Consider the following 26,297-nt stretch of genomic DNA (forward strand, 5'->3'; position numbering starts at 1 on the left):
GCTATGGACAAAAGCTTTGTAAGTGGTCAGGAGCTCAAGAGGGCCGAGGAAGGACTTAGCACGACGGAGGATTCCCAGTCGGCGACTGGCTTTTGAGGCGAGGTTGGAAATGTGACTTTCCCAGGAAAGGCCATGGCAGATAGTGAGACCTTGAAGCTTGAAAGAAAAGACTTCTTCCAGAGGATTGTTGAGAAAGTGGATGGGGGGGTTTTGTAAACGGTCCTTTCGAAGAGACATAGTGAGAGTGTGAGATTTGTCTGGATTGAAAGACATGTTCCATGTGTTGGACCAGTTTGTGATTTTATCCAGATCTGCAGTGAGCGAAGAAGCTGCTGCTTGCCGGTCTGAGGGATGACATGGTACGGCAGAGGGTGGAGTCGTCAGCAAAGAGAAATAGAGGATTTTCCAGAGTCCGAGAGATCATTGATGAAAACCAGAAAAAGAACAGGGCCCAGAACGCTACCTTGAGGAACTCCAGCCTGCACAGGAAGAGGGGATGAAAGAACTCCATTTAGGGCCACACGTTGACTGCGACAGGAGAGGAAGTCTGCGAGCCATGAGTGGAGATGGCCTTGAATACCATGGGAAGAGAGTTTGGTGAGTAGGGCAGGGTGCCAGACTGTGTCAAAAGCTCGTGATATGTCCAGGGATACGGCTCGGATTTCCTGTCTGGCATTGAGGACCTCCATCCATTGATGGGAGAGCAGAAGCAGCATATCCAGGGTAGAGTGACCTGGTCTGAAACCAAATTGATGATTGGAAATCAAGCCATTGGAGAAGAGGAAGGATTTCATGTCTGAAGCGATGATGGATTCCATCACCTTGCTGATGATTGGGAGAAGGCTGATCTGATCTGCGATCTCCTTTGTGTCCAGTTTGACTACATCCTGACTCTCCTCCTGGTCAAACCATTCCATGAGAGCTGCTGAGAGGAACCTGAACAGCTCGGTCTTGTTGCTGTCCACTCGTAGGAAGTTCTGCCAGATTCCTGGTATAGCTGCGGCAGCCACCACACGTCTCCGCACACCTTGTCCCCGCTTTGCACGTGTACTACCTTTCAGTGAATCAGCAAGATAAGTATCCCAGATCAGATCCAGGCGTGACACTGTTTGTAGCTTCGTGGACATATATGGGATGAAGATCTGTTGTGCATACTCTTCAAAGGTCTTTGTTGCAGCCGGATTCAGAATCTGGACAATGGCTACTCCATCAAGCACAATACAGGTCGTGACAGGAGTCTGTCTTTGCGTCGGAGACTTCGTCCAAGCATGTGAGGAGATCACTCTTGGTACCAGTGCAGAGGCTTCCACCATCAGACAATGCAGGAGGGCATGCCTGATTCTCGTGACAAAAGAACTCAAGGTTTCCATCCCTCGTCTGGCAGCCAATGTACAGGCGTGTGAAGAGTTCACGGTCATTCTTGATGGAGGTGAGCTGTTGCTGTGACCTATGCTCTGGCTTCTTGGAGTGGAAGTGCTGAACACCTTCAGCTTGTTACGAGCAATGGGTGCGTCCACTGCCTTTGTTCTGTCCAACAGACACTCTCTGGCGAAAGCCTCGAACTGCTCTTGGCCAATCCTCTTGGCATTCATCACTGTCTCCACAGCAGCAGGATCTGCGATCTCCTTTGTGTCCAGTTTGACTACATCCTGACTCTCCTCAAATGGGTTGCCCATCTCCTCTATGACACCGACGAGAGAGCGAACATCTTTCACAAATGAGGCCTGTACACTTGGCGTCTGATCATGATGACGTGTGTCTGCTGTTTGCCGTCTCCAGTGTTGGTTCCCATCCTGGAATTCTTCGATCACCCTGGCAACTTCTGGTCCTGCAACCATCCAGCGACGTAGGGCACTAGGGTTGTCAGTGAGCCCAACTGCTCCACCGTCTCCTTTGATGCAGGCATTATTCTGCTCATGTGCCTGGTCAATCGGGATTGAAGAGAACACCCCCTGTGTTTTCTGAACGGTGAAGTGGTTTTCCCTGAATTTCCTGGCTACATCTGGGTGTTTGAGTTCGGCCATGTCCTTCAGGTGCACTGGTATCCACCTAGCATAGTGGGTGTGATCCAGTGCATGGAACCAGGGGACCAGCTCTGTCAGAGCATTGAGGTACATCATTAACGATCCCTGCCTGAGATAACGCACATACACTAGAACCAACAGTTCTAGATCCAGCACGGTTGCCCAGTAGTGAAACTGGGGGATGTCTTCTCTCTGGCAACACCAGTCTTCAAACTCCGGAAGGTCCTCTGCAATCCCTGGTTTCTCCCAGACAGTAGTGGTTGTAGGCACGGTGTTGCAGGATGTACAGTGCTGCTGCAGTCACTTGATGTGCTCTTCTTGTGCGCAAGACATGGAATGCTCGCAGGAATGAGTCTGCTGTCCCTGCTGTCGCAATCTCGGCTTGCACCCAACCACTCCCTTTCAGCCAGTCCCCCAGTGTCCTCAGTGCCGCCATCTCTATGTGGAGGCCACCAAACATCACCACTATCTGGAATTCACCATAGCTCTCTGGCCACTTCCACTGTATCTGCTTGGCCAAAGCAAACAGTGGCTGATCAACGGTGACCACTGGTGTCTGTCCAGGATTCAGGTGTTCCACAGCATTCTTCACGACGTCCATTGAGTGCCGGATCATGGCCACTGTGTGGGCACTCTCCAGGAAGAGTGGAAGCAGCGACGTGGGGCAGATGACTCGAGCATCTGGTGGCTGTCGGCTGGCGTGAAATGCAGCCCAAGATGTGTCATTGTCCACTGTACCAGTGTTGTCTTCCAGGACTCGCTTTGCATTGCCTTGCCATTGGTATTCTTCATCAGTCTGCTGTTTGAAGTCTCCTCTGGTCAATGGCCAAATAAAATTATATAACAGACTGTGATAGATAATATTAAGTTGAAAATGGTACCATTGGATTCCTTGCCCCAAAAAACATACATTTAGATACCAGAATCAAGTCAATAGCTGCATTACGTCCAGAGATAATAGCAAATGTAGATTTCAAGTGGCGGCCATTTTGAAATCCAATATGGCGGACATAGAGAGAGAATTTCAAGTGGCCCAATATCTGAAAATGTTCGCAACATATTAATGTACATTTGTGCCAAATTTGGTGCTCGTATCACAAAATGCACAATTCTTTTGAATATTTGGGCTAAGCCGCCCCACTAATACTGTCCGGACACATGGAGATGACCACCGTAAGGATACGTGGAGGGGGTAGGGGAGTTCACAGAGAAAATGTTATGCTTTATGAACTGTACCGGTATTGATTGTAGGATGCTTGGCAAGTGGCTTAAGCACTCAAGCAAGCACGCCAATTAAATGGTTGATGAGGAACGGCTGGCTTGGCAAGCGATTAGCCATCACTGAATTGTCGTATTAAACACGCACCTCCAGAAGACTCCCAAAATGTCAAATATGTCCGAATTAGACAAATGAACTTAAAATATTTTTTATTTGAAAGTAGTCAGAAATGCTGCGTTCAGTTCTGGAGCTTAAATTTTGTAATTCAGTTTAGTTTTAAGAGATTTTCGAGGTTATGGCAAGTGTGGAAATGAAATAAAGCCACGAACGTTGGCATCTCCAGGCGTTTATGAGCATTGCAATGTATCCAGCGATGTGTCGGTATGATGAACAGGCATTCGATAATGAGTGAAGAAAGTGGGGTGGGGGGGGGGAGTTCTCGTTGTTAAATTATTGCGGCCTGATACGGCATGGTTTGGCAGGCCAAAAAAAGTGGCATACCCCAGCGAGGTAACTCAGGACACTCTCTAAGATTCCATCGAGAGTGAGGTTGCCGTGGATTCACCTGATGGATATAATTAAATAAGGTCATTAATTTATCTTTAAAAGGGGTGTTTTAATTAACCCAAATACCCAGTTTTCACTCATTGACTCCCTTGGAGTGCCCTTCCTAGGCATGCAAAGTTTGTCTGCGAGGTTTCCTGGTTTTGGAATTGAGTAGGGGAGACGGTGACATTTATTTCTCGATTTCAAATACATTCGCAGAGGATAAACAATATATATTTGGGATTTAAACGGGAATGACAACAGACCAAACCAGTTGTGTTGGTGTTTTCCTGACCGATACTTATTTTCTTTGCAGGGTGGACTGCGGGGGGAGGAAGAGATAGGTTTTGATGGTTATGGCCCTTCCTTTCGCCGCCCTCCACGTGGTGGTTACACACGACCATACCGAAGGTGTAAAAGGATGCATGCTGCTATTTTGGCATAAGCACTTTTCTCAAAATTTTGACAATTATTATGGGACTGTTTTCCACCCATGAAATGTATTTGAGAAATGCTCTTTGGTTCAGAGTATGACCTAATAGCTTTTGGTCATTTAAAATGCTTGTCAGAGTGGGAGAGGTTAGCATAAGCCAAGATGTGTGGATTAAATTCAACTTGCCACCAATGCCATTTTTCACAAAACTGACTACCACCATTCTTCCTTGGCTCACATTTCAGACGTGGTCCATTCCGGCCAAGGCCGTCAGCCCCCAATGACGGTGGTGACGAAAACAAAGAGAACAGTGTGGAGTCGCCTCGTCCACAGTTTAGAAGGCCGTACTACGGGAGGCGTCAGGCCCAGGGCCAGCGCAAGACAGAGGTAAGTAAGACCTTGCGCATCCTGCCTTCGTCTTCCTTTCCTCCCACTAAGTCTCATTGTCCTCTACCTGCATATTTGCATTTGATACAGTTCTGCTGGCCACACTTTTGCTAATTGGCAGATTAATTTGACCAAACACTCATGCACACAGCCATCTGAATTGGGTGCCATTTTAATTTGCAGAAGAAAATATTTATTGAATAATTTGTCTCGGAGTGCATTTATTTTTTCCTCCACTGCTTGCCCCATATCCTGGAAAATGTCTCACCCTATTGCTTTGGAATGATCATCAAACAAACCCACCTATCTCTCTCCTTGGTCATCCATTGAAAGTTTTATCTATTGAAATTCTCGGCCTCACAATCACCCATCACCCAAGACCTCTCCTGGGCCAACCACATCACAAAGTGGGCCTCAAGTCCACCGCAGACTGGGCCTCTTCTGTCCCAAGTCATTCCTTGGGGAAAAAAAACAAACAGAACAACTCGCATCCTGCAAGGCTTTTGTCCGTAGTTCACTGGTGTACTTCTCTCTCCTTTGGGTGGGTGCTCCAGCATCACATCTGTTTCGTGGAATCTAAAGCTTTAAACATTATTGCCATATCCTGCAATGATGTTCACAAGGCCTGATGCTCTCGAATTGCAGACAGGTCGGTCGTGTCAGATTTTTGCCGCCTTTTAGTCTGTGTAGCTCCTTCTGCTCTCAGCCCTCCAACCCTCCTAAGAATTCCAGGATGCACATATTCTTCCAGTATCCCTCTCCTGTTTCATCTTGTAAAATCCAGGCTTGCTGCATAGCTCCTTTATTCCTTTCTCCTATTTGTGGAACCCCTCATTGAGGTTGTACAATGGTACTCCTCCCTCAAGTTTCAAGCAGGTGGTACACCACCATTTTATGTCATCCTGACCCACGATCTTTTGTACCCCTATTAACCCAATCTAATTCAAAGTCTTGTCACCTGACTGCTCCATGAGCCACAATCTTACGAAGAAGAAGATTCGTATTGTGAGGGGAGTAGTGGTTTGAATTTTTTTTTTTTAATGACTCATTGGGGGGGGGTGTAGGTCTTCATGTTTGGCTGTGAACAGGACATCTCAAAAAGTTGTGGACAGATTCAGGCAAAATTTGGGGGAGAGGTTGGGTGTGTGATGACGAAATTATTAGAATTTGGTGAAGATTGGGATCTGAGAATTTAAGTGATTTTTCACCATCGAGTGACAAGACAACACTGTCTCAGAGTTATGGACTGATTTGGGGCAAACTTTGTGGACAGTTTGGATGTGAGACCAGGATGAATGGATTCGATTTTGGTGAAGATCTGAGAATTGTTTTTTCTTTTAATTTTGAACTGATTCTTCATCGTTGAGATGGGGCTAAAAATGATAGAGCATGATATTTTAAAAAGTTGTGGGCGAGTTGACAATTACCTGACTGAGTTGGTTAGGTAACGAGAGAACAAGCCGATTTGATTTTGGTTCAGGTCCAGATCCAAATCCAGCCCATCAATGGGATACAAAAAGTAAACTGTTCAGCTTGGCAGACGTATGTGCTCTAGCGCCTTCCGTTCTATTATTATTAGGGTACCCTGGTGAGTACAGGGTACCCTATTGTTTTTCTTAAGTTTATTTGTTGTTATTATTATTATTCCGCCGGCAATTTGCACCCTTTTTCGCTTTAAAATCATTTTCTCTGGGACACAAAGTCCGATCGACAGGAAATTTTCACCATAGTATGTATCTTTTTTGATAGCACAATCGCGTTATAATTATGACGTCATTGGTCACGTGGTGCGGTCGCCATCTTGAAAAAAGCGATAAACTTTGGACATCTGTATCTCAGAAACCGTGCAATAGAAAATTTTTTTCGCTTGATACATTTTACTAAGCTCCCTATGGGGAACACGTGATTTTTCGTGACGTCATAGGTGAAGCGATATACCGGTGAAAATTCGTCAAGTAGAACGCCGTATAGGAAAAATCTGAAAAATTTTGAGCATCATCTACACCAAAATTCATCGTCAAAAATGTTATTCTTGACGTCATCGATGACTTAATTCGGCCTCCATCTTGTTTTTAGTGTTTTTTTAAAAAAATCTTCTCCAGAACGGCTGTGCAGATTGAGGCGAACCTTTACACGCACATTCCCCCTGAGGTCCTCTTTCAAGTTTGTTAATTTGTTGTTGATACGTCACATGGTTTGGCGGCCATCTTGAAAAAACCCTAAAACCTTCAAACATCTTCTTCTCCAGAAGCGCTGGTCCAATGAAGGCGAGATTTCAGAACTATATTCGTAACATGTATGCGATGCAAGTTTGTTAATTTCAAAGTGATAGGTCGCATGGTTTGGCCGCCATGTTGGATTTAAGAAAATATTAAATAATGTTTTCTCTGGAATTTCATAAGCCATCGAATCGAAAATTTGCAAGTGCCTTCCTCCCTCAAGTCTGCATACAGGCTAAAAATTTTTTTACCTCAAGTCACATGGTTTGGTGGCCATCTTGGATAGAAAAATAGACCTTATCCGATTTACACAAAACTTCACACACTTGTTCGGGTCGACGATGGAAAGCAGAATTTAAATTTATGATATCATAGGTCACAAGGTTCGGCAGCCATCTTGGATTGAAAATGAATAAATTTAAAAAATCTTCTCCAGAAGGGCAAGACAGATTAAGACGAAACTTCACACATATATTCCCCATGAGGTCCTTTCTCAAGTTTGTTAATTTCTTCTTGATTGGTCACATGGTTTGGCGGCCATCTTGAAAAAAAACCCTAAAACCTTCAAACATCTTCTCCAGAAGCGCTGGTCCGATGAAGGGGAGATTTCAGAACTATATTCGGGACAGGAAGGCGATACAAGTTTGTTAATTTCGAATTGATGTCACATGGTTTGGCCGCCATCTTGGATTTAAGAAAAATATTAAATAATGTTTTCTCCAGTGGACGGACTGGGTACCCGGTCATCACTGCCAGCAGATGTAAAGTGGCAGTTCTAGTTATTAGGGCTTCAAGCAAGGCTGAAGCCCTATTGAATTCGTTAGTATTATTATTATTATTATTAGGGTACCCTGTGAGTACAGGGTACCCTATTGTTTTTCTTCTGTTTATTATTACGCATTATTAGGGTATCCAGTCAAATGGACTGGATAACCTATTGTTTTTCTTCTGTTTATTATTATTATTATTATTATTAGGGTACCCTGTGAGTACAGGGTACCCTATTGTTTTCCTTCTGTTTATTATTATTATTATTACGCATTATTAGGGCTTCAAGCAAGTGCTGAAGCCCTATTGAATTCGTTCGTATTATTATTATTATTATTATTATTATTATTATTATTATTATTATAACGGGTTTTATGTTCTACTGACCGATTTTGTGGCGGATCTGGAGGGAAAACTGTCAGATGAAATTCAACGAAACTTAACAGGATTATTACTCACCACCTGAAGTTTATACTATGAAACATTTGATGACGTAGGTCACGTGGTATGGCGGCCATATTTGATTTTATCCAAAACCTAAAAACATCTTCTTCTCCAGAAGGGATAATCAGACAGACTCAATCTTTTGCACACCTTTGCTAAGTTCGATGCTAATGTGAATTTGTTAATTTGGTCGAAATCGTTACATAATTAATATGATTTAAAATGATGCCGATTCGCCTCATTAAATATGCAAAATATGCAAATGAGAGTTGAAAAAATTTAATGACAGATTTCGATAGTACATAAACAGGGGACTCCCAATATAGTTATACTATGTCTGTATTTGACCCCAGTGAGCCCCCAGCGCGCCTGAAAGTTGAAAATGACCCATTTTTGAAATGTCATAAAATGAAAACAACGCTTAGAGTAAATTCAATGAAACTTATCCATTTAATTAATCTCCACCTGAAGTTTATACTTTAAAAATTTTGATGACGTAGGTCACGTGGTATGGCGGCCATATTGGATTTTCTCCAAAACGTAAAAACATCTTCTTCTCCAGAAGGGATAATCAGACAGCCTCAATCTTTTGCACACATTTGCTAAGTTCGATGTTAATGTGAATTTGTTAATTTCGTCGAAATCGTTGCATAATTAATATGATTTTAAATGATGCCGATTCGCCTCATTAAATATGAAAAATATGCAAATGAGAGTTGAAAAAATTTAATGACAGATTTAGATAGTACATGAAGAGGGGACTCCCAATGTATTTATACGATGTCTGTATTTGACCCCAGTGAGCCCCCAGCGCCCCCCAAAGTTGAAAATGACCCATTTTTTTAATGTCATAAAATGAAAACAACGCTTGGATGAAATTCAATGAAACTTATCAATTTAATTACTCTCCACCTGAAGTTTATACTTTAAAAATTTTGATGACGTAGGTCACGTGGTCTGGCGGCCATATTGGATTTTATCCAAAACCTAAAAACATCTTCTCCAGAAGGGATAATCTGACAGCCTCAATCTTTTGCACACATTTGCTAAGTTCGATGTTAATGTGAATTTGTTAATTTCGTCGAAATCGTTACATAATTAATATGATTTAAAATGATGCCGATTCGCCTCATTAAATATGCAAAATATGCAAATGAGAGTTAAAAAAATTTAATGACAAATTTAGATAGCACATAAACAGGGGACTCCCAATATATTTATACTATGTCTGTATTTGACCCCAGTGAGCCCCCAGAGCCCCCCAAAGTTGAAAATGACCAATTTTTGAAATGTCATAAAATGAAAAACAACGCTTGGATGAAATTCAATGAAACTTATACATTGAATAACTCTCCACCTGAAGTTTATATTTTGAAAATTTTGATGACGTAGGTCACGTGGTCTGGCGGCCATATTGGATTTTCTCCAAAACCTAAAAACATCTTCTTCTCCAGAAGGGGTAATACGACAGCCTCAAACTTTTGCACACATTTGCAAGGTTCCATTGGAATGTTAAGTTGTTAATTTCGTCAAAATCGTTGCATAATTTATATGATTAAAATGATGCCGATTCGCCTCATTAAATATGCCAAATATGCAAATGAGAGTTGAAAAAATTTAATGACAGATTCTGATAGGCCTTGAAGAGGGGACTCCAAATATATTTACGCTATGTCTGTATTTTACCCCAGTGAGGCCCCAGCACCCCCCAAAGTTGAAAATCACCCATTTTTGACATGTCGTAAAATGAAAACCAAAGAAGATAGACAAAAAGTGACCACAAATTCTGGAAGATATTTTAACGTTCTACAAGTTCGCCATTTACATTAATATGCAAATGTGGAGTTATTGGACTTTTTTGAGGACTTGAAAATTTGTCCAGCCTCGATTTGTCCAACGTGAAGTTTCTTTCTCTATCATGTATTGCTATGGGCTTTTCAATCCTTCATCGATATAACTTGAGGGACCCCGCAGCTGGGCCACATTGCAGACTTGAACTAACTTTCTAACTCGGAAAACCCATATCATGTGACAGGGTGATGGTGTTGAAATTTGTTAAAATGGAGGCACGCCTTGAAGCCCGGGATTACTGGTTTACCAGTTTTAATTATTAGGGTACCCTGTGAGTACAGGGTACCCTATTGTTTTTCTTCTGTTTATTATTATTACGCATTATTAGGGTATCCAGTCAAATGGACTGGATAACCTATTGTTTTTCTTCTGTTTATTATTATTATTATTATTTTTCTTCCGCCGTAAATTTGCAAAATTTCCAGTTTTTTTCGCTTTAAATGCCATTTTCTCAGAAATGGTAAGACCAATCGACACAAAATTTTCACCAGATATGTATCTTTTTTGATAGCATACATAATTGATAATTATGACGTCATAGGTCACGTGATACGGGCGCCATCTTGAAAAAACAGATCAACTTTGGACCTCTGTATCTCGGAAACCTTCTAGTGGAAAAAAATTTCGCTTGATACATTTGAACAAGCTCCCTCTCGGGTATACGTGTGATTTTTCGTGACGTCATCAGTGAAGAGGTATCCCAGTAAAAATTCGTCAAGTAGAACGCCACATGGCAAAAATTTGAAATTTCTTGAGCATCATCTACACAAAAATTGATCGTAGAAAAAAAATATTTTGACGTCATCGGTGACGTAATTCGGCCGCCATCTTGTTTTTTTGTGTTTTTTGAAAAAAAATCTTCTTCTCCAGAACGGCTGTGCAGATTGAGGCGAAACTTTACAGGCACATTCCCCCTGAGGTCCTCTTTCAAGTTTGTTAATTTGTTGTTGATACGTCACATGGTTTGGCGGCCATCTTGAAAAAACCTTAAAACCTTCAAACATCTTCTTCTCCAGAAGCGCTGGTCCAATGAAGGCGAGATTTCAGAACTATATTCGTGACATGTATGCGATGCAAGTTTGTTAATTTCAAAGTGATAGGTCACATGGTTTGGCCGCCATGTTGGATTTAAGAAAAATATTAAATAATGTTTTCTCTGGTATTTCATAAGCCATCAAAGCGAAAATTTGCAAGTGCCTTCCTCCCTCAAGTCTGCATACATGGTAAAAAATTTTACCTCAGAAGTCACATGGTTTGGCGGCCATCTTGGATAGAAAAATAGACTTTATCCGATTTACACGAAACTTCACACACTTGTTCGGGTCGACGATGGAAAGCAGAATTTAAATTTATGATATCATAGGTCACAAGGTTCGGCAGCCATCTTGGATTGAAAATGAATAAATTTTAAAAATCTTCTTCTCCAGAAGGGCAAGACAGATGAAGACGAAACTTCACACATATATTCCCCATGAGGTCCTTTCTCAAGTTTGTTAATTTGTTCTTGATCGGTCACATGGTTCGGCGGCCATCTTGAAAAAACCCTAAAACCTTCAAACATCTTCTTCTCCAGAAGCGCTGGTCGGATGAAGGGAGATTTCAGAACTATATTCGGGACACGTAGGCGATATAAGTTTGTTAATTTCGAATTGATACGTTAGACGGTTTGGCCGCCATCTTGGATTTAAGAAAAATATTAAATAATGTTTTCTCTGGAACCGCTGAACCAAACGAATCGAAAATTTGTAATTATCATCTACCATCGTGTATGCACGCATGGTAAAAATTATGACATCACACGTCACATGGTTTGGCGGCCATCTTGGATAGAAAAACGCACCTTTACCGATTAACACGAAACTTTACAAACGTGTTCCAATACCCAGTTGGAAGCAGAATATAAATTTCTGATGTCATAGGTCACAAGGTTCGTCAGCCATCTTGGATTGAAAATGAATAAATTTTAAAAATCTTCTTCTCCAGAAAGGCAAGACAGATTAAGCCGAAACTTCACACATATATTCCCCATGAGGTCCTTTCTCAAGTTTGTTAATTTGTTCTTGATTGGTCACATGGTTTGGCGGCCATCTTGAATTTACCTTAAAACCTTCAAACATCTTCTTCTCCAGAACACCTGATCTGATCAAGGAGAAACTTCACACCCCTATTGCACATGAGTAGGGAATACAAGTTTGTTAATTTCTAATTGATAGGTCACATGGTTTGGCAGCCATGTTGAATTTAAGAAAAATATTAAATAATGTTTTCTCTGGAACTGCTTAACCTATCGAAGCGAAAATTTGCGTCTGTCATCCTCCATGATATCTGCATACATGGTAAAAATTATGAGGTCACAAGTCACATGGTTTGGCCGCCATCTTAGATTGAAGGATAAATATTAATTCATGTTTACTCTGGAACCACTACTTCTATATATGCGAAACTTCATATTTATAATTTAGGCTACATGTGAAACAAAAGTTTAAAATTTCAACCTGATCGGTCGTGTGGTTTGGCAGCCAGAATTATTTAATTATTTGAATCTGGAAGCCAGTAATAACGAAATTGAATGCTTTGTGCTGCCCGGTTCGTAACTCGTCTGTTCCGCTCCCTCTCGAAGCAGGCCTGTGTTTGTATCACTATTAAATAATGTTTTCTCTGGCAACGCTTATCCTTTCAATGCGAAAATTGCGACTATGATTTAAGTCTCACGTTGAGTCAAAGGCGGACGCGGACTGGGTACCCGGTCATCACTGCCAGCAGTTATAAAGTGGCAGTTCTAGTTATTATTATTTTTCTTCCGCCGTAAATTTCCAGTTTTTTTCGCTTTAAATGCCATTTTCTCAGAAATGGTAAGACCAATCGACACAAAATTTTCACCAGATATGTATCTTTTTTGATAGCATACATAATTGATAATTATGACGTCATAGGTCACGTGATACGGGCGCCATCTTGAAAAAACAGATCAACTTTGGACCTCTATCTCGGAAACCTTCTAGTATAAAAAAATTTCGCTTGATACATTTGAACAAGCTCCCTCTCGGGAATACGTGTGATTTTTCGTGACGTCATCAGTGAAGAGGTATCCCAGTAAAAATTCGTCAAGTAGAACGCCACATGGCAAAAATTTGAAATTTCTTGAGCATCATCTACACAAAAATTCATCGTAGAAAAAAAATATTTTGACGTCATCGGTGACGTAATTCGGCCGCCATCTTGTTTTTTTGTGTTTTTTTAAAAAAATCTTCTTCTCCAGAACGGCTGTGCAGATTGAGGCGAAACTTTACAGGCAGATTCCCCCTGAGGTCCTCTTTCAAGTTTGTTAATTTGTTGTTGATACGTCACATGGTTTGGCGGCCATCTTGAAAAAACCTTGAAACCTTCAAACATCTTCTCCAGAAGCGCTGGTCCAATGAAGGCGAGATTTCAGAACTATATTCGTGACATGTATGCGATGCAAGTTTGTTAATTTCAAAGTGATAGGTCACATGGTTTGGCCGCCATGTTGGATTTAAGAAAAATATTAAATAATGTTTTCTCTGGTATTTCATAAGCCATCAAAGCGAAAATTTGCAAGTGCCTTCCTCCCTCAAGTCTGCATACATGGTAAAAAAATTTTACCTCAGAAGTCACATGGTTTGGCGGCCATCTTGGATAGAAAAATAGACTTTATCCGATTTACACGAAACTTCACAAACTTGTTCGGGTCGACGATGGAAAGCAGAATTTAAATTTATGATATCATAGGTCACAAGGTTCGGCAGCCATCTTGGATTGAAAATGAATAAATTTTAAAAATCTTCTTCTCCAGAAGGGCAAGACAGATGAAGACGAAACTTCACACATATATTCCCCATGAGGTCCTTTCTCAAGTTTGTTAATTTGTTCTTGATCGGTCACATGGTTCGGCGGCCATCTTGAAAAAACCCTAAAACCTTCAAACATCTTCTTCTCCAGAAGCGCTGGTCGGATGAAGGGGAGATTTCAGAACTATATTCGGGACACGTAGGCGATATAAGTTTGTTAATTTCGAATTGATACGTTAGACGGTTTGGCCGCCATCTTGGATTTAAGAAAAATATTAAATAATGTTTTCTCTGGAACCGCTGAACCAAACGAATCGAAAATTTCTAATTATCATCTACCATCGTGTATGCACGCATGGTAAAAATTATGACATCACACGTCACATGGTTTGGCGGCCATCTTGGATAGAAAAACGCACCTATACCGATTAACACGAAACTTTACAAACGTGTTCCAATACCCAGTTGGAAGCAGAATATAAATTTCTGATGTCATAGGTCACATGGTTCGTCAGCCATCTTGGATTGAAAATGAATAAATTTTAAAAATCTTCTTCTCCAGAAAGGCAAGACAGATTAAGCCGAAACTTCACACATATATTCCCCATAAGGTCCTTTCTCAAGTTTGTTAATTTGTTCTTGATTGGTCACATGGTTTGGCGGCCATCTTGAATTTACCTTAAAACCTTCAAACATCTTCTCCAGAACACCTGATCTGATCAAGGGGAAACTTCACACCCCTATTGCACATGAGTAGGGAATACAAGTTTGTTAATTTCTAATTGATAGGTCACATGGTTTGGCAGCCATGTTGAATTTAAGAAAAATATTAAATAATGTTTTCTCTGGAACTGCTTAACCTATCGAAGCGAAAATTTGCGTCTGTCATCCTCCATGATATCTGCATACATGGTAAAAATTATGAGGTCACAAGTCACATGGTTTGGCCGCCATCTTAGATTGAAGGATAAATATTAATTCATGTTTACTCTGGAACCACTACTTCCATATATGCGAAACTTCATATTTATAATTTAGACTACATGTGAAACAAAAGTTTAAAATTTCAACCTGATCGGTCGTGTGGTTTGGCAGCCAGAATTATTTAATTATTTGAATCTGGAAGCCAGTAATAACGAAATTGAATGCTTTGTGCTGCCCGGTTCGTAACTCGTCTGTTCCGCTCCCTCTCGAAGCAGGCCTGTATTTGTATCACTATTAAATAATGTTTTCTCTGGCAACGCTTATCCTTTCAATGCGAAAATTGCGACTATGATTTAAGTCTCACGTTGAGTCAAAGGCGGACGCGGACTGGGTACCCGGTCATCACTGCCAGCAGTTATAAAGTGGCAGTTCTAGTTATTAGGGCTTCAAGCAAGTGCTGAAGCCCTATTGAATTCGTTCGTATTATTATTATTATTATTATTATTATTATTATTATTATAACGGGTTTTATGTTCTACTGACCGATTTTGTGGCGGATCTGGAGGGAAAACTGTCGGATGAAATTCAACGAAACTTAACAGGATTATTACTCACCACCTGAAGTTTATACTATGAAACATTTGATGACGTAGGTCACGTGGTATGGCGGCCATATTTGATTTTATCCAAAACCTAAAAACATCTTCTTCTCCAGAAGGGATAATCAGACAGACTCAATCTTTTGCACACCTTTGCTAAGTTCGATGCTAATGTGAATTTGTTAATTTGGTCGAAATCGTTACATAATTAATATGATTTAAAATGATGCCGATTCGCCTCATTAAATATGCAAAATATGCAAATGAGAGTTGAAAAAATTTAATGACAGATTTCGATAGTACATAAACAGGGGACTCCCAATATAGTTATACTATGTCTGTATTTGACCCCAGTGAGCCCCCAGCGCCCCCCAAAGTTGAAAAAGACCCATTTTTGAAATGTCATAAAATGAAAACAACGCTTAGAGTAAATTCAATGAAACTTATCCATTTAATTAATCTCCACCTCAAGTTTATACTTTAAAAATTTTGATGACGTAGGTCACGTGGTATGGCGGCCATATTGGATTTTCTCCAAAACCTAAAAACATCTTCTTCTCCAGAAGGGATAATCAGACAGCCTCAATCTTTTGCACACATTTGCTAAGTTCGATGCTAATGTGAATTTGTTAATTTCGTCGAAATCGTTGCATAATTAATATGATTTAAAATGATGCCGATTCGCCTCATTAAATATGAAAAATATGCAAATGAGAGTTAAAAAAATTTAATGACAAATTTAGATAGCACATAAACAGGGGACTCCCAATATATTTATACTATGTCTGTATTTGACCCCAGTGAGCCCCCAGAGCCCCCCAAAGTTGAAAATGACCAATTTTTGAAATGTCATAAAATGAAAAACAACGCTTGGATGAAATTCAATGAAACTTATACATTGAATAACTCTCCACCTGAAGTTTATATTTTGAAAATTTTGATGACGTAGGTCACGTGGTCTGGCGGCCATATTGGATTTTCTCCAAAACCTAAAAACATCTTCTCCAGAAGGGGTAATACGACAGCCTCAAACTTTTGCACACATTTGCAAGGTTCCATTGGAATGTTAAGTTGTTAATTTCGTCAAAATCGTTGCATAATTTATATGATTAAAATGATGCCGATTCGCCTCATTAAATATGCCAAATATGCAAATGAGAGTTGAAAAAATTTAATGACAGATTCTGATAGGCCTTGAAGAGGGGACTCCAAATATATTTACGCTATGTCTGTATTTTACCCCAGTGAGGCCCCAGAGCCCCCCAAAGTTGAAAATCACCCATTTTTGACATGTCGTAAAATGAAAACCAAAGAAGATAGACAAAAAGTGACCACAAATTCTGGAAGATATTTTAACGTTCTACAAGTTCGCCATTTACATTAATATGCAAATGTGGAGTTATTGGACTTTTTTGAGGACTTGAAAATTTGTCCAGCCTCGATTTGTCCAACGTGAAGTTTCTTTCTCTATCATGTATTGCTATGGGCTTTTCAATCCTTCATCGATATAACTTGAGGGACCCCGTAGCTGGGCCACATTGCAGACTTGAACTAACTTTCTAACTCGGAAAACCCATATCATGTGACAGGGTGATGGTGTTGAAATTTGTTAAAATGGAGGCACGCCTTGAAGCCCGGGATTACTGGTTTACCAGTTTTAATTATTTTTATTATTATTATTTTTCCGCCGGCATTTTGCACCCTTTTTCGCTTTAAAAATCATTTTCTCTGGAACACTAAGTCCAATCGACAGGAAATTTTCACCATAGTATGTATCTTTTTTGATAGCACAATCACGTTATAATTATGACGTCATAGGTCACGTGGTACGGTCGCCATCTTGAAAAAAGCGATAAACTTTGGACATCTGTATCTCGGAAACCGTGCAATGGAAAAATTTTTCGTTTGATACATTTTACTAAGCTCCCTATGGGGAACACGTGTGATTTTTCGTGACGTCATAGGTGAAGCGATATACCGGTGAAAATTCGTCAAGTAGAACGCCATATAGGAAAAATCTGAAAAATTCTGAGCGTCATCTACACCAAAATTCATCGTCAAAAATGTTTTTTTTGACGTCATCGATGACGTAATTTGGCCGCCATCTTGTTTTTTAGTGTTTTTTTTAAAAAATCTTCTTCTCCAGAAGGGCTAGGCAGATTAAGGCGAAACTTTACAGGTACATTCCCCCTGAGGTCCTCTTTCAAGTTTGTTAATTTGTTGTTGATACGTCACATGGTTTGGCGGCCATCTTGAAAAAAACCCTAAAACCTTCAAACATCTTCTTCTCAAGAAGCGCTGGTCCAATGAAGGCGAGATTTCAGAACTATATTCGTGACATGTATGCGATGCAAGTTTGTTAATTTCGAAGTGATAGGTCACATGGTTTGGCCGCCATGTGGATTTAAGAAAAATATTAAATAATGTTTTCTCTGGAATTTCATAAGCCATCGAAGCGAAAATTTGCAAGTGCCTTCCTCCCTCAAGTCTGCATACATGGTAAAAAATTTTTACCTCAGAAGTCACATGGTTTGGCGGCCATCTTGGATAGAAAAATAGACCTCATCCGATTTACACGAAACTTCACACACTTGTTCGGGTCGACGATGAAAAGCAGAATTTAAATTTATGATATGATTGGTCACAAGGTTCGGCAGCCATCTTGGATTGAAAATGAATAAATTTTAAAAATCTTCTTCTCCAGAAGGGCAAGACAGATGAAGATGAAACTTCGCACATATATTCCCCATGAGGTCCTTTCTCAAGTTTGCTAATTTCTTCTTGATTGGTCACATGGTTTGGCGGCCATCTTGAAAAAACCCTAAAACCTTCAAACATCTTCTTCTCCAGAAGCGCTGGTCCAATGAAGGGGAGATTTCATAACTATATTCGGGACAGGAAGGCGATATAAGTTTGTTAATTTCGAATTGATAAGTCACATGGTTTGGCCGCCATCTTGGATTTAAGAAAAATATTAAATAATGTTTTCTCTGGAACCGCTTAACCAAACGAATCGAAAATTTGTAATTATCATCGAGAGGGCAGTATGCACGCATGGTAAAAATTATGACGTCACACGTCACATGGTTTGGCGGCCATCTTGGATAGAAAAACGCACCTTTACCGATTCACACGAAACTTCAAAAACGTGTTCCAATTCCCAGTTTGAAGCAGAATATAAATTTCTGATGTCATAGGTCACATGGTTCGTCAGCCATCTTGGATTGAAAAACAATATCTTCAAACGTCTTTTTCTCTGAAACGGCTGAACAGATCCAGGCGAAACTCGACCACTATGACCGCCTCTCCATGACGAATAAAAAGTTCCCACCCCCTTTTGAGGTACGATGCAACGTTTGGCAGCCATATTGGATTGAAGGAAAAATATTAATTAATGTTTACTCTGGAACTACTGCATCAATAAATGTGAAACATCAAGTTTATGGTGCAACGCTCATGCGGAATGAGGGTTTGAAATTTCAACGCGATCGGGCCCAGGGTTTGGCAGCCATGTTGGTTTTAAGAAAAATATTAAATAATGTTTTCTCTGGAACTGCTTAACCTGGAGAAGCGAAAATTTGCAGTTATCATCCACCATCGTGTTTGCACACGTGGTGCAAATTATGACATCACAAGTCACATGGTTTGGCCGCCATCTTGGATTGAAGGATAAATATTAATTAATGTTTACTCTGGAACCGCTGCCTCTATATATGCGAAACTTCAGATTTGTAATTCAGGTGACATGCGAAATAAAAGTTTAAAATTTCAACCTGATCGGTCACGCAGTTTGGGAGCCAGAATTATTTAATTATTTGAATCTGGAAGCCAGTAATAACGAAATTGAATGCTTTGTGCTGCCCGGTTCGTAACTCGTCTGTTCCGCGCCCTCTCGAAGCAGGCCTGTGTTTGTATCACAATTAAATAATGTTTTCTCTGGCACCGCTTATCCTTTCAATGCGAAACTTTGCGACTGTCATCTGCAGAAAGTCCCATGTTGTATCAAAGGCGGATGGACTGGGTACCCGGTCATCACTGCCAGCAGTTATAAAGTGGCAGTTCTAGTTTTTATTATTATTATTTTTCCGCCGGCATTTTGCACCCTTTTTCGCTTTAAAAATCATTTTCTCTGGAATACCAAGTCCGATCGACAGGAAATTTTCACCATAGTGTGTACCTTTTTTGATAGCACAATCACGTTATAATTATGACGTCATTGGTCACGTGGTACGGTCGCCATCTTGAAAAAAGCGATAAACTTTGGACATCTGTATCTCGGAAACCGTGCAATGGAAAAAATTTTCGTTTGATACATTTTACTAAGCTCCCTATGGGGAACACGTGTGATTTTTCGTGACGTCATAGGTGAAGCGATATACCGGTGAAAATTCGTCAAGTAGAACGCCGTATAGGAAAAATCTGAAAAATTTTGAGCATCATCTACGCCTAAAATCACCGACGAAAATGTTTTTCTTGACGTCATCGATGACGTATTTCGGCCGCCATCTTGTTTTTTTAAAAAAAATCTTCTTCTCCAGAACGGCTGTGCAGATTGAGGCGAAACTTTACAGGCACATTCCCCCTGAGGCCCTCTTTCAAGTTTGTTAATTTGTTGTTGATACGTCGCATGGTTTGGCGGCCATCTTGAAAAAACCCTAAAACCTTCAAACATCTTCTTCTCCAGAAGCGCTGGTCCAATGAAGGCGAGATTTCAGAACTATATTCGTGACATGTATGCGATGCAAGTTTGTTAATTTCGAAGTGATAGCATGGTTTGGCCGCCATGTTGGATTTAAGAAAAATATTAAATAATGTTTTCTCTGGTATTTCATAAGCGATCGAAGCGAAAATTTGCAAGTGCCTTCCTCGCTCAAGTCTGCATACAGGGTAAAAAAATTTTACCTCAGAAGTCACATGGTTTGGCGGCCATCTTGGATAGAAAAATAGACTATCCGATTTACACGAAAATCGACACACTTGTTCGGGTCGACGATGGAAAGCAGAATTTAAATTTATGATATCATAGGTCACAAGGTTCGGCAGCCATCTTGGATTGAAAATGAATAAATTTTAAAAATCTTCTTCTCCAGAAGGGCAAGACAGATGAAGACGAAACTTCACACATATATTCCCCATGAGGTCCTTTCTCAAGTTTGTTAATTTGTTCTTGATCGGTCACATGGTTCGGCGGCCATCTTGAAAAAAACCCTAAAACCTTCAAACATCTTCTTCTCCAGAAGCGCTGGTCGGATGAAGGGGAGATTTCAGAACTATATTCGGGACACGTAGGCGATATAAGTTTGTTAATTTCGAATTGATACGTTAGACGGTTTGGCCGCCATCTTGGATTTAAGAAAAATATTAAATAATGTTTTCTCTGGAACCACTGAACCAAACGAATCGAAAATTTGTAATTATCATCTACCATCGTGTATGCACGCATGGTAAAAATTATGACATCACACGTTTCATGGTTTGGCAGCCATCTTGGATAGAAAAACGCACCTTTACCGATTAACACGAAACTTCACAAACGTGTTCCAGTACCCAGTTGGAAGCAGAATATAAATTTGTGATGTCATAGGTCACATGGTTCATCAGCCATCTTGGATTAAAAAATAATATCTTTAAACGTCTTTTTCTCTGAAAGGACTGAACAGATCCAGGCGAAACTCCACCACTATGACCGCCTCTCCATGACGAATAAAAAGTTCTCACCCCCTTTTGAGGTACGACGCAACGTTTGGCAGCCATAGTGGATTGAAGGAAAAATATTAATTAATGTTTACTCTGGAACTACTGCATCAATAAATGTGAAACATCACCTTTATGGTGGAACAGTCATGCGGAATGAGGGTTTGAAATTTCAACGGGATCGGGTCCAGGGTTTGGCAGCCATGTTGGTTTTAAGAAAAATATTAAATAATGTTTTCTCTGGAACTGCTTAACCTAGCGAAGCGAAAATTTGCACTTATCGTCTGCGATCGTGTTTGCACATGTGGTGAAAATTATGACATCACAAGTCACATGGTTTGGCCGCCATCTTGGATTGAAGGATAAATATTAATTAATGTTTACTCTGGAACCGCTGCTTCTATATATATACGAAACTTCGCATTTGTAATTTAGCCGACATGCGAAACAAACGCTTAAAATTTCAACCTGATCGGTCACGCGGTTTGGCAGCCAGAATTATTTAATTATTTGAATCTGTTCGCCAGTAATAAGGAAATTGAACGCTTTGTGCTGCCCGGTTCGTAACTCGTCTGTTCCGCGCCGTCTCGAAGCAGGCCTGTGTTTGTATCACCATTAAATAATGTTTTCTCTGGCACCGCTTATCCGATGAATGCGAAACTTTGCGACTTTGATTTAAGTCTCATGTTGTATCAGTTGTGTCAAAGGCGGACGGACTGGGTACCCGGTCATCACTGCCAGCAGTTATAAAGTGGCAGTTCTAGTTGTTGTTATTATTAACGGCGTTTTTATGTTCTACTGACCGATTTTGTGGCGGATCTGGAGGGAAAACTGTCGGATGAAATTCAATGAAACTTAACAGGATTATTACTCACCACCTGAAGTTTATACTATGAAACATTTGATGACGTAGGTCACGTGGTATGGCGGCCATATTGGATTTTATCCAAAACCTAAAAACATCTTCTCCAGAAGGGATAATCAGACAGCCTCAATCTTTTGCACACATTTGCTAAGTTGCTTGGGAATGTAAAGTTGTTAATTTGGTTGAAATCGTTATTTAATTTATATGATTTTAAATGATGCCGATTCGCCTCATTAAATATGCAAAATATGCAAATGAGAGTTGAAAAAATTTAATGACAGATTTAGATAGTACATAAACAGGGGACTCCCAATATATTTATACAATGTCTGTATTTGACCCCAGTGAGCCCCCAGCGCCCCCTGTAGTGTACTGAAATGGGAGATGCTTAGCAGGCAGACACGAGCGGAAGGACAGTCGAGCCGGGCCGTGTTGTACCAGTGCGAGCGCGGGCGTACTCTGCCCGGCGGCTCCCCTTTATTCCTTATTCGGCACACTCACGAGCCGGGCGACTCCAGTATTACTACGACGCCTCAGACGGCGCGCACACCCTATATCCCTTGCAGATACGATAACCACCACGACCACTCCTCCAATCACGCCCATCATGCATCATCATCATGCCCCTCCCCGTAGGCCCGCAGACTACACCACACTCCTCCCTCCTAAAAGTATGATTATTAAATAACCACCAATATAAGAAGCATTATAAGGACTTCGGTATAATAATCATGAAAATAAAATGACCAATACTGAAGTATAATAGCACACCACATCATATAATGTGTCGATGCGAGCGAGTGGAGCAGCAAAGGCCAGGTTCCAAAGACGGAGGTGCACAAAGCACCCACCAAATTCTGACCGCGTTACCGATATGAAGCAGCAAAATGAGAAGCACAGCAGCACTACGCAGCAAAAACGCCCCCAGGCGGCCCATGCTGACATGGCCCTCGCCAAGGTCGTGACGACCTTTCGAGCCAACCTCCCCCGGCACCATCAAACGCCTCCGGCCCACTCCCCCCAGGCAGACCCGACGTAGATAAACATTCCGAGGCCGGAAGCCCGCAGTCTGGAAGCCGTGGCGCCAGCCTTGATCGACCTTGGCCGGGGGCGCTGAACAGCGCCGCTGGCTGTATGCATTTAATGCTCCAAAACAACTCACGCACCACAATCAGTTGAGACGCCAACGCCCGTCCAAACGGCCTTGAGCGAACACAGAGAGCTGCGCTCGCAACCAGAGGTGGGGGTAACGCCGACCAGGGCACCAATCTTGGTCCTGAGTCGACCTCCGAGACCCACACGGCCGCTAGACGGGAGCAACTCCACTTAAACCACACTGCAATCATAGGCTCGTTATAAATCACTACGAACATTATTCGAAGTATTGCAAACTCATTTTTCCGTACAGCGCGCTTTTTTGATAAAATCCCAGCACATGACAAAGCAATTACCTGCGGCCTGGGGCAACTGGAGGCCAATAAACCTTCTTTATTCGCCCCCACATCACATTGATCATAACACCAACTCCATTGACTGATCCCCGCCAAATCCACTTTCACACGAGAACTGCTGGCATTTATTTCAACAACGTTAAACCGCATCACTAGAGCAAGGAAAAACATATATGCCCTGAACAACAACCCACAACCCACATCACGAGTCCGTTTCTTGGTTGTCGACTTGATGTTGCGACTCGCGACTCCCTTTAACGCCACGGGCTCACCGCCACCTGTTGAAGCTGCCTGAACAACACTGACGCGCATTGCCTCACGAACCCTGCCGAAGCGCGGGAACTCATCGCGAGAGCTGATACGGCTCTCGCCGCTCCTGGAGCGCACATCACCGCCGCAGGCAGCAACGAACGGTCGCTCCCGCTGCATCGACGCGGCCCCCACCGCCAGAGCCTCGCCCTCGGTACTCGACGAAGGTCTCGAAGAGAGCACTGGCACATCTGGAGGTACGAACCGGAACCCGTTCCGACCCAAAAGGGTCCGGCTCCTGCTCCGGCTCGCCGGCATCGTCATGCCCCGGCTGCAGGCTGATCTCCAGGTCACTGGGGTCCTGCTGCGGTGCCCCTTCGCTCCCGGTGCGACCGTGCTGCGGTGCGCGCCCTCGTCCCGCACCGCTAGGCGCGCGAGCACCCTGCGGCACTTGTGCCATCGCGCGGACTCTGGGCTGCGCGACCTGCGGCACTTGCGCGGTCACCGCGTGGCCCTCGGGATTAGCTGCCATGCTCCAGCTGGAGCTACTCATTACGTCCTGGCCAGCAATGGCGCGGACATCCGTGAGTGTCTGCTTGACAGATGAAGCAGTCGCGACCGCCGAGTCGAATGTGATGTCGGTCAACCGTAGGATGGCTGCTCGCAGACCAGAAATAAAACGATCTCTGAACCGTGCCGGACGCTCCTCTGTCGTGAATTTGCACGGCACAGCCGAATGCGATGCGCGGCCAGCACGAGTGGACTCAATTCGACACCCGATCCGTGCCTCGCTCACTTCCCCCCCCCCCCGCCACTGATATTGTCATCTCCGGATCAATTGCAAGCAGGTTTCGACCTGGGACGGAAGGATCGCCTCGCACACCGCCATCTATGACCGTAACAATGGGCGATGACCCTCGGCCCACACACCGTAGATGACCTCGAGAGCTCAGACCGCCGTCCGAGTGATTGCATTGCCACGCTCGCCCACGACCCGCGCCGCAGACCGTGCGCATGGCCGTGCGTGCCTGGCCCATCGCGATGACCCCTAGACCATCTGCTGTGCCCCGACCATCGAGACCTCGGACATTCTCCAGAGCTTGCGCGACGTCCCACGTCGCGTTCGAGCCGAAACGCGTGTCCTCGACAAAACGAACAGGAAAATGAACCAAACGAACGAACGTTGCCCACTCGACGTGGCCGAAGTCGATTCCGACGAAGGCGGGCACGCGTACGTTTGCCATGCACCGACCCTCTGCCATGTTCGCGCTGGCGAGACCTTTGGCTCCGTAGCTTGGAACCGCACGGGTCATTTGCCGCCCTTACACACGCCGATCCGAAGATCCTCGTTCGCCAACTGGACTGTACTGAAATGGGAGATGCTTAGCAGGCAGACACGAGCGGAAGGACAGTCGAGCCGGGCCGTGTTGTACCAGTGCGAGCGCGGGCGTACTCTGCCCGGCGGCTCCCCTTTTATTCCGTATTCGGCACACTCACGAGCCAGGCGACTCCAGTATTACTACGACTCCTCAGACGGCGCGCACACCCTATATCCCTTGCAGATACGATAACCACCACGACCACTCCTCCAATCATCACGCCCATCATGCATCATCATCATGCCCCTCCCTGTAGGCCCGCAGACTACACCACACCCCCCAAAGTTGAAAATGACCCATTTTTGAAATGTCATAAAATGAAAACAACGCTTGGAGTAAATTCAATGAAACTTATCAATTTAATTACTCTCCACCTGAAGTTTATACTTTAAAAATTTTGATGACGTAGGTCACGTGGTCTGGCGGCCATATTGGATTTTATCCAAAACCTAAAAACATCTTCTCCAGAAGGGATAATCTGACAGCCTCAATCTTTTGCACACATTTGCTAAGTTCGATGTTAATGTGAATTTGTTAATTTCTTCGAAATCGTTACATAATTAATATGATTTAAAATGATGCCGATTTGCCTCATTAAATATGCAAAATATGCAAATGAGAGTTGAAAAAATTTAATGACAAATTTAGATAGCACATAAACAGGGGACTCCCAATATATTTATACTATGTCTGTATTTGACCCCAGTGAGCCCCCAGAGCCCCCCAAAGTTGAAAATGACCAATTTTTGAAATGTCATAAAATAAAAACAACGCTTGGATGAAATTCAATGAAACTTATCCATTTAATAACTCTCCACCTGAAGTTTATACTTTTAAAATTTTGATGACTTAGGTCACGTGGTATGGTGGCCATATTGGATTTTCTCCAAAACCTAAAAACATCTTCTTCTCCAGAAGGGGTAACACGACAGCCTCAAACTTTTGCACACATTTGCAAGGTTCCATTGCAATGTTAAGTTGTTAATTTCGTCGAAATCGTTGCATAATTTATATGATTAAAATGATGCCGATTCGCCTCATTAAATATGCCAAATATGCAAATGAGAGTTGAAAATATTTAATGACAGATTCTGATAGGCCTTGAAGAGGGGATTCCAAATATGTTTACGCTATGTCTGTATTTTACCCCAGTGAGGCCTCAGAGCCCCCCAAAGTTGAAAATCACCCATTTTTGACATGTCGTAAAATGAAAACCAAAGAAGATAGACAAAAAGTGACCACACATTCTGGAAGATATTTTCACGTTCTACAAGTTCGCCATTTACATTAATATGCAAATGTGGAGTTATTGGACTTTTTTGGGGACTTGAAAATTTGTCCAGCCTAGATTTGTCCAATGTGAAGTTTCTTTCTCTATCATGTATTGCTATGGGCTTTTCAATCCTTCATTGATATAACTTGAGGGACCCCGTAGC

The 26,297-nt window shown here is 42.2% G+C and overlaps 1 protein-coding gene across 8 annotated transcripts in view; it reads left to right on the plus strand.

Moving 5' to 3' along the window:
- The window catches only part of LOC147018808 (Y-box-binding protein 1-like), a 93,645-nt gene that overhangs the window by 37,365 nt on the left and 29,983 nt on the right, over nucleotides 1-26,297 (plus strand). For all 8 annotated transcript variants that reach the window (XR_015062529.1, XR_015062528.1, XM_085898850.1 and 5 more), the window contains exons 7-8: nucleotides 4,106-4,200; nucleotides 4,468-4,609. Coding sequence is in view for 6 of the 8 variants with exons in the window: in XM_085898850.1 (XP_085754976.1) it covers nucleotides 4,106-4,200; nucleotides 4,468-4,609 (237 nt within the window). In the remaining 2 variants the exon portion in view is untranslated. The remainder of the gene's footprint in view (nucleotides 1-4,105; nucleotides 4,201-4,467; nucleotides 4,610-26,297) is intronic.

Source organism: Eptatretus burgeri, chromosome 10 (assembly GCF_056783735.1).
Source record: "Eptatretus burgeri isolate ZD-2024b chromosome 10, Ebu_testis_v1, whole genome shotgun sequence".
NCBI lineage: Eukaryota > Metazoa > Chordata > Myxini > Myxiniformes > Myxinidae > Eptatretus > Eptatretus burgeri.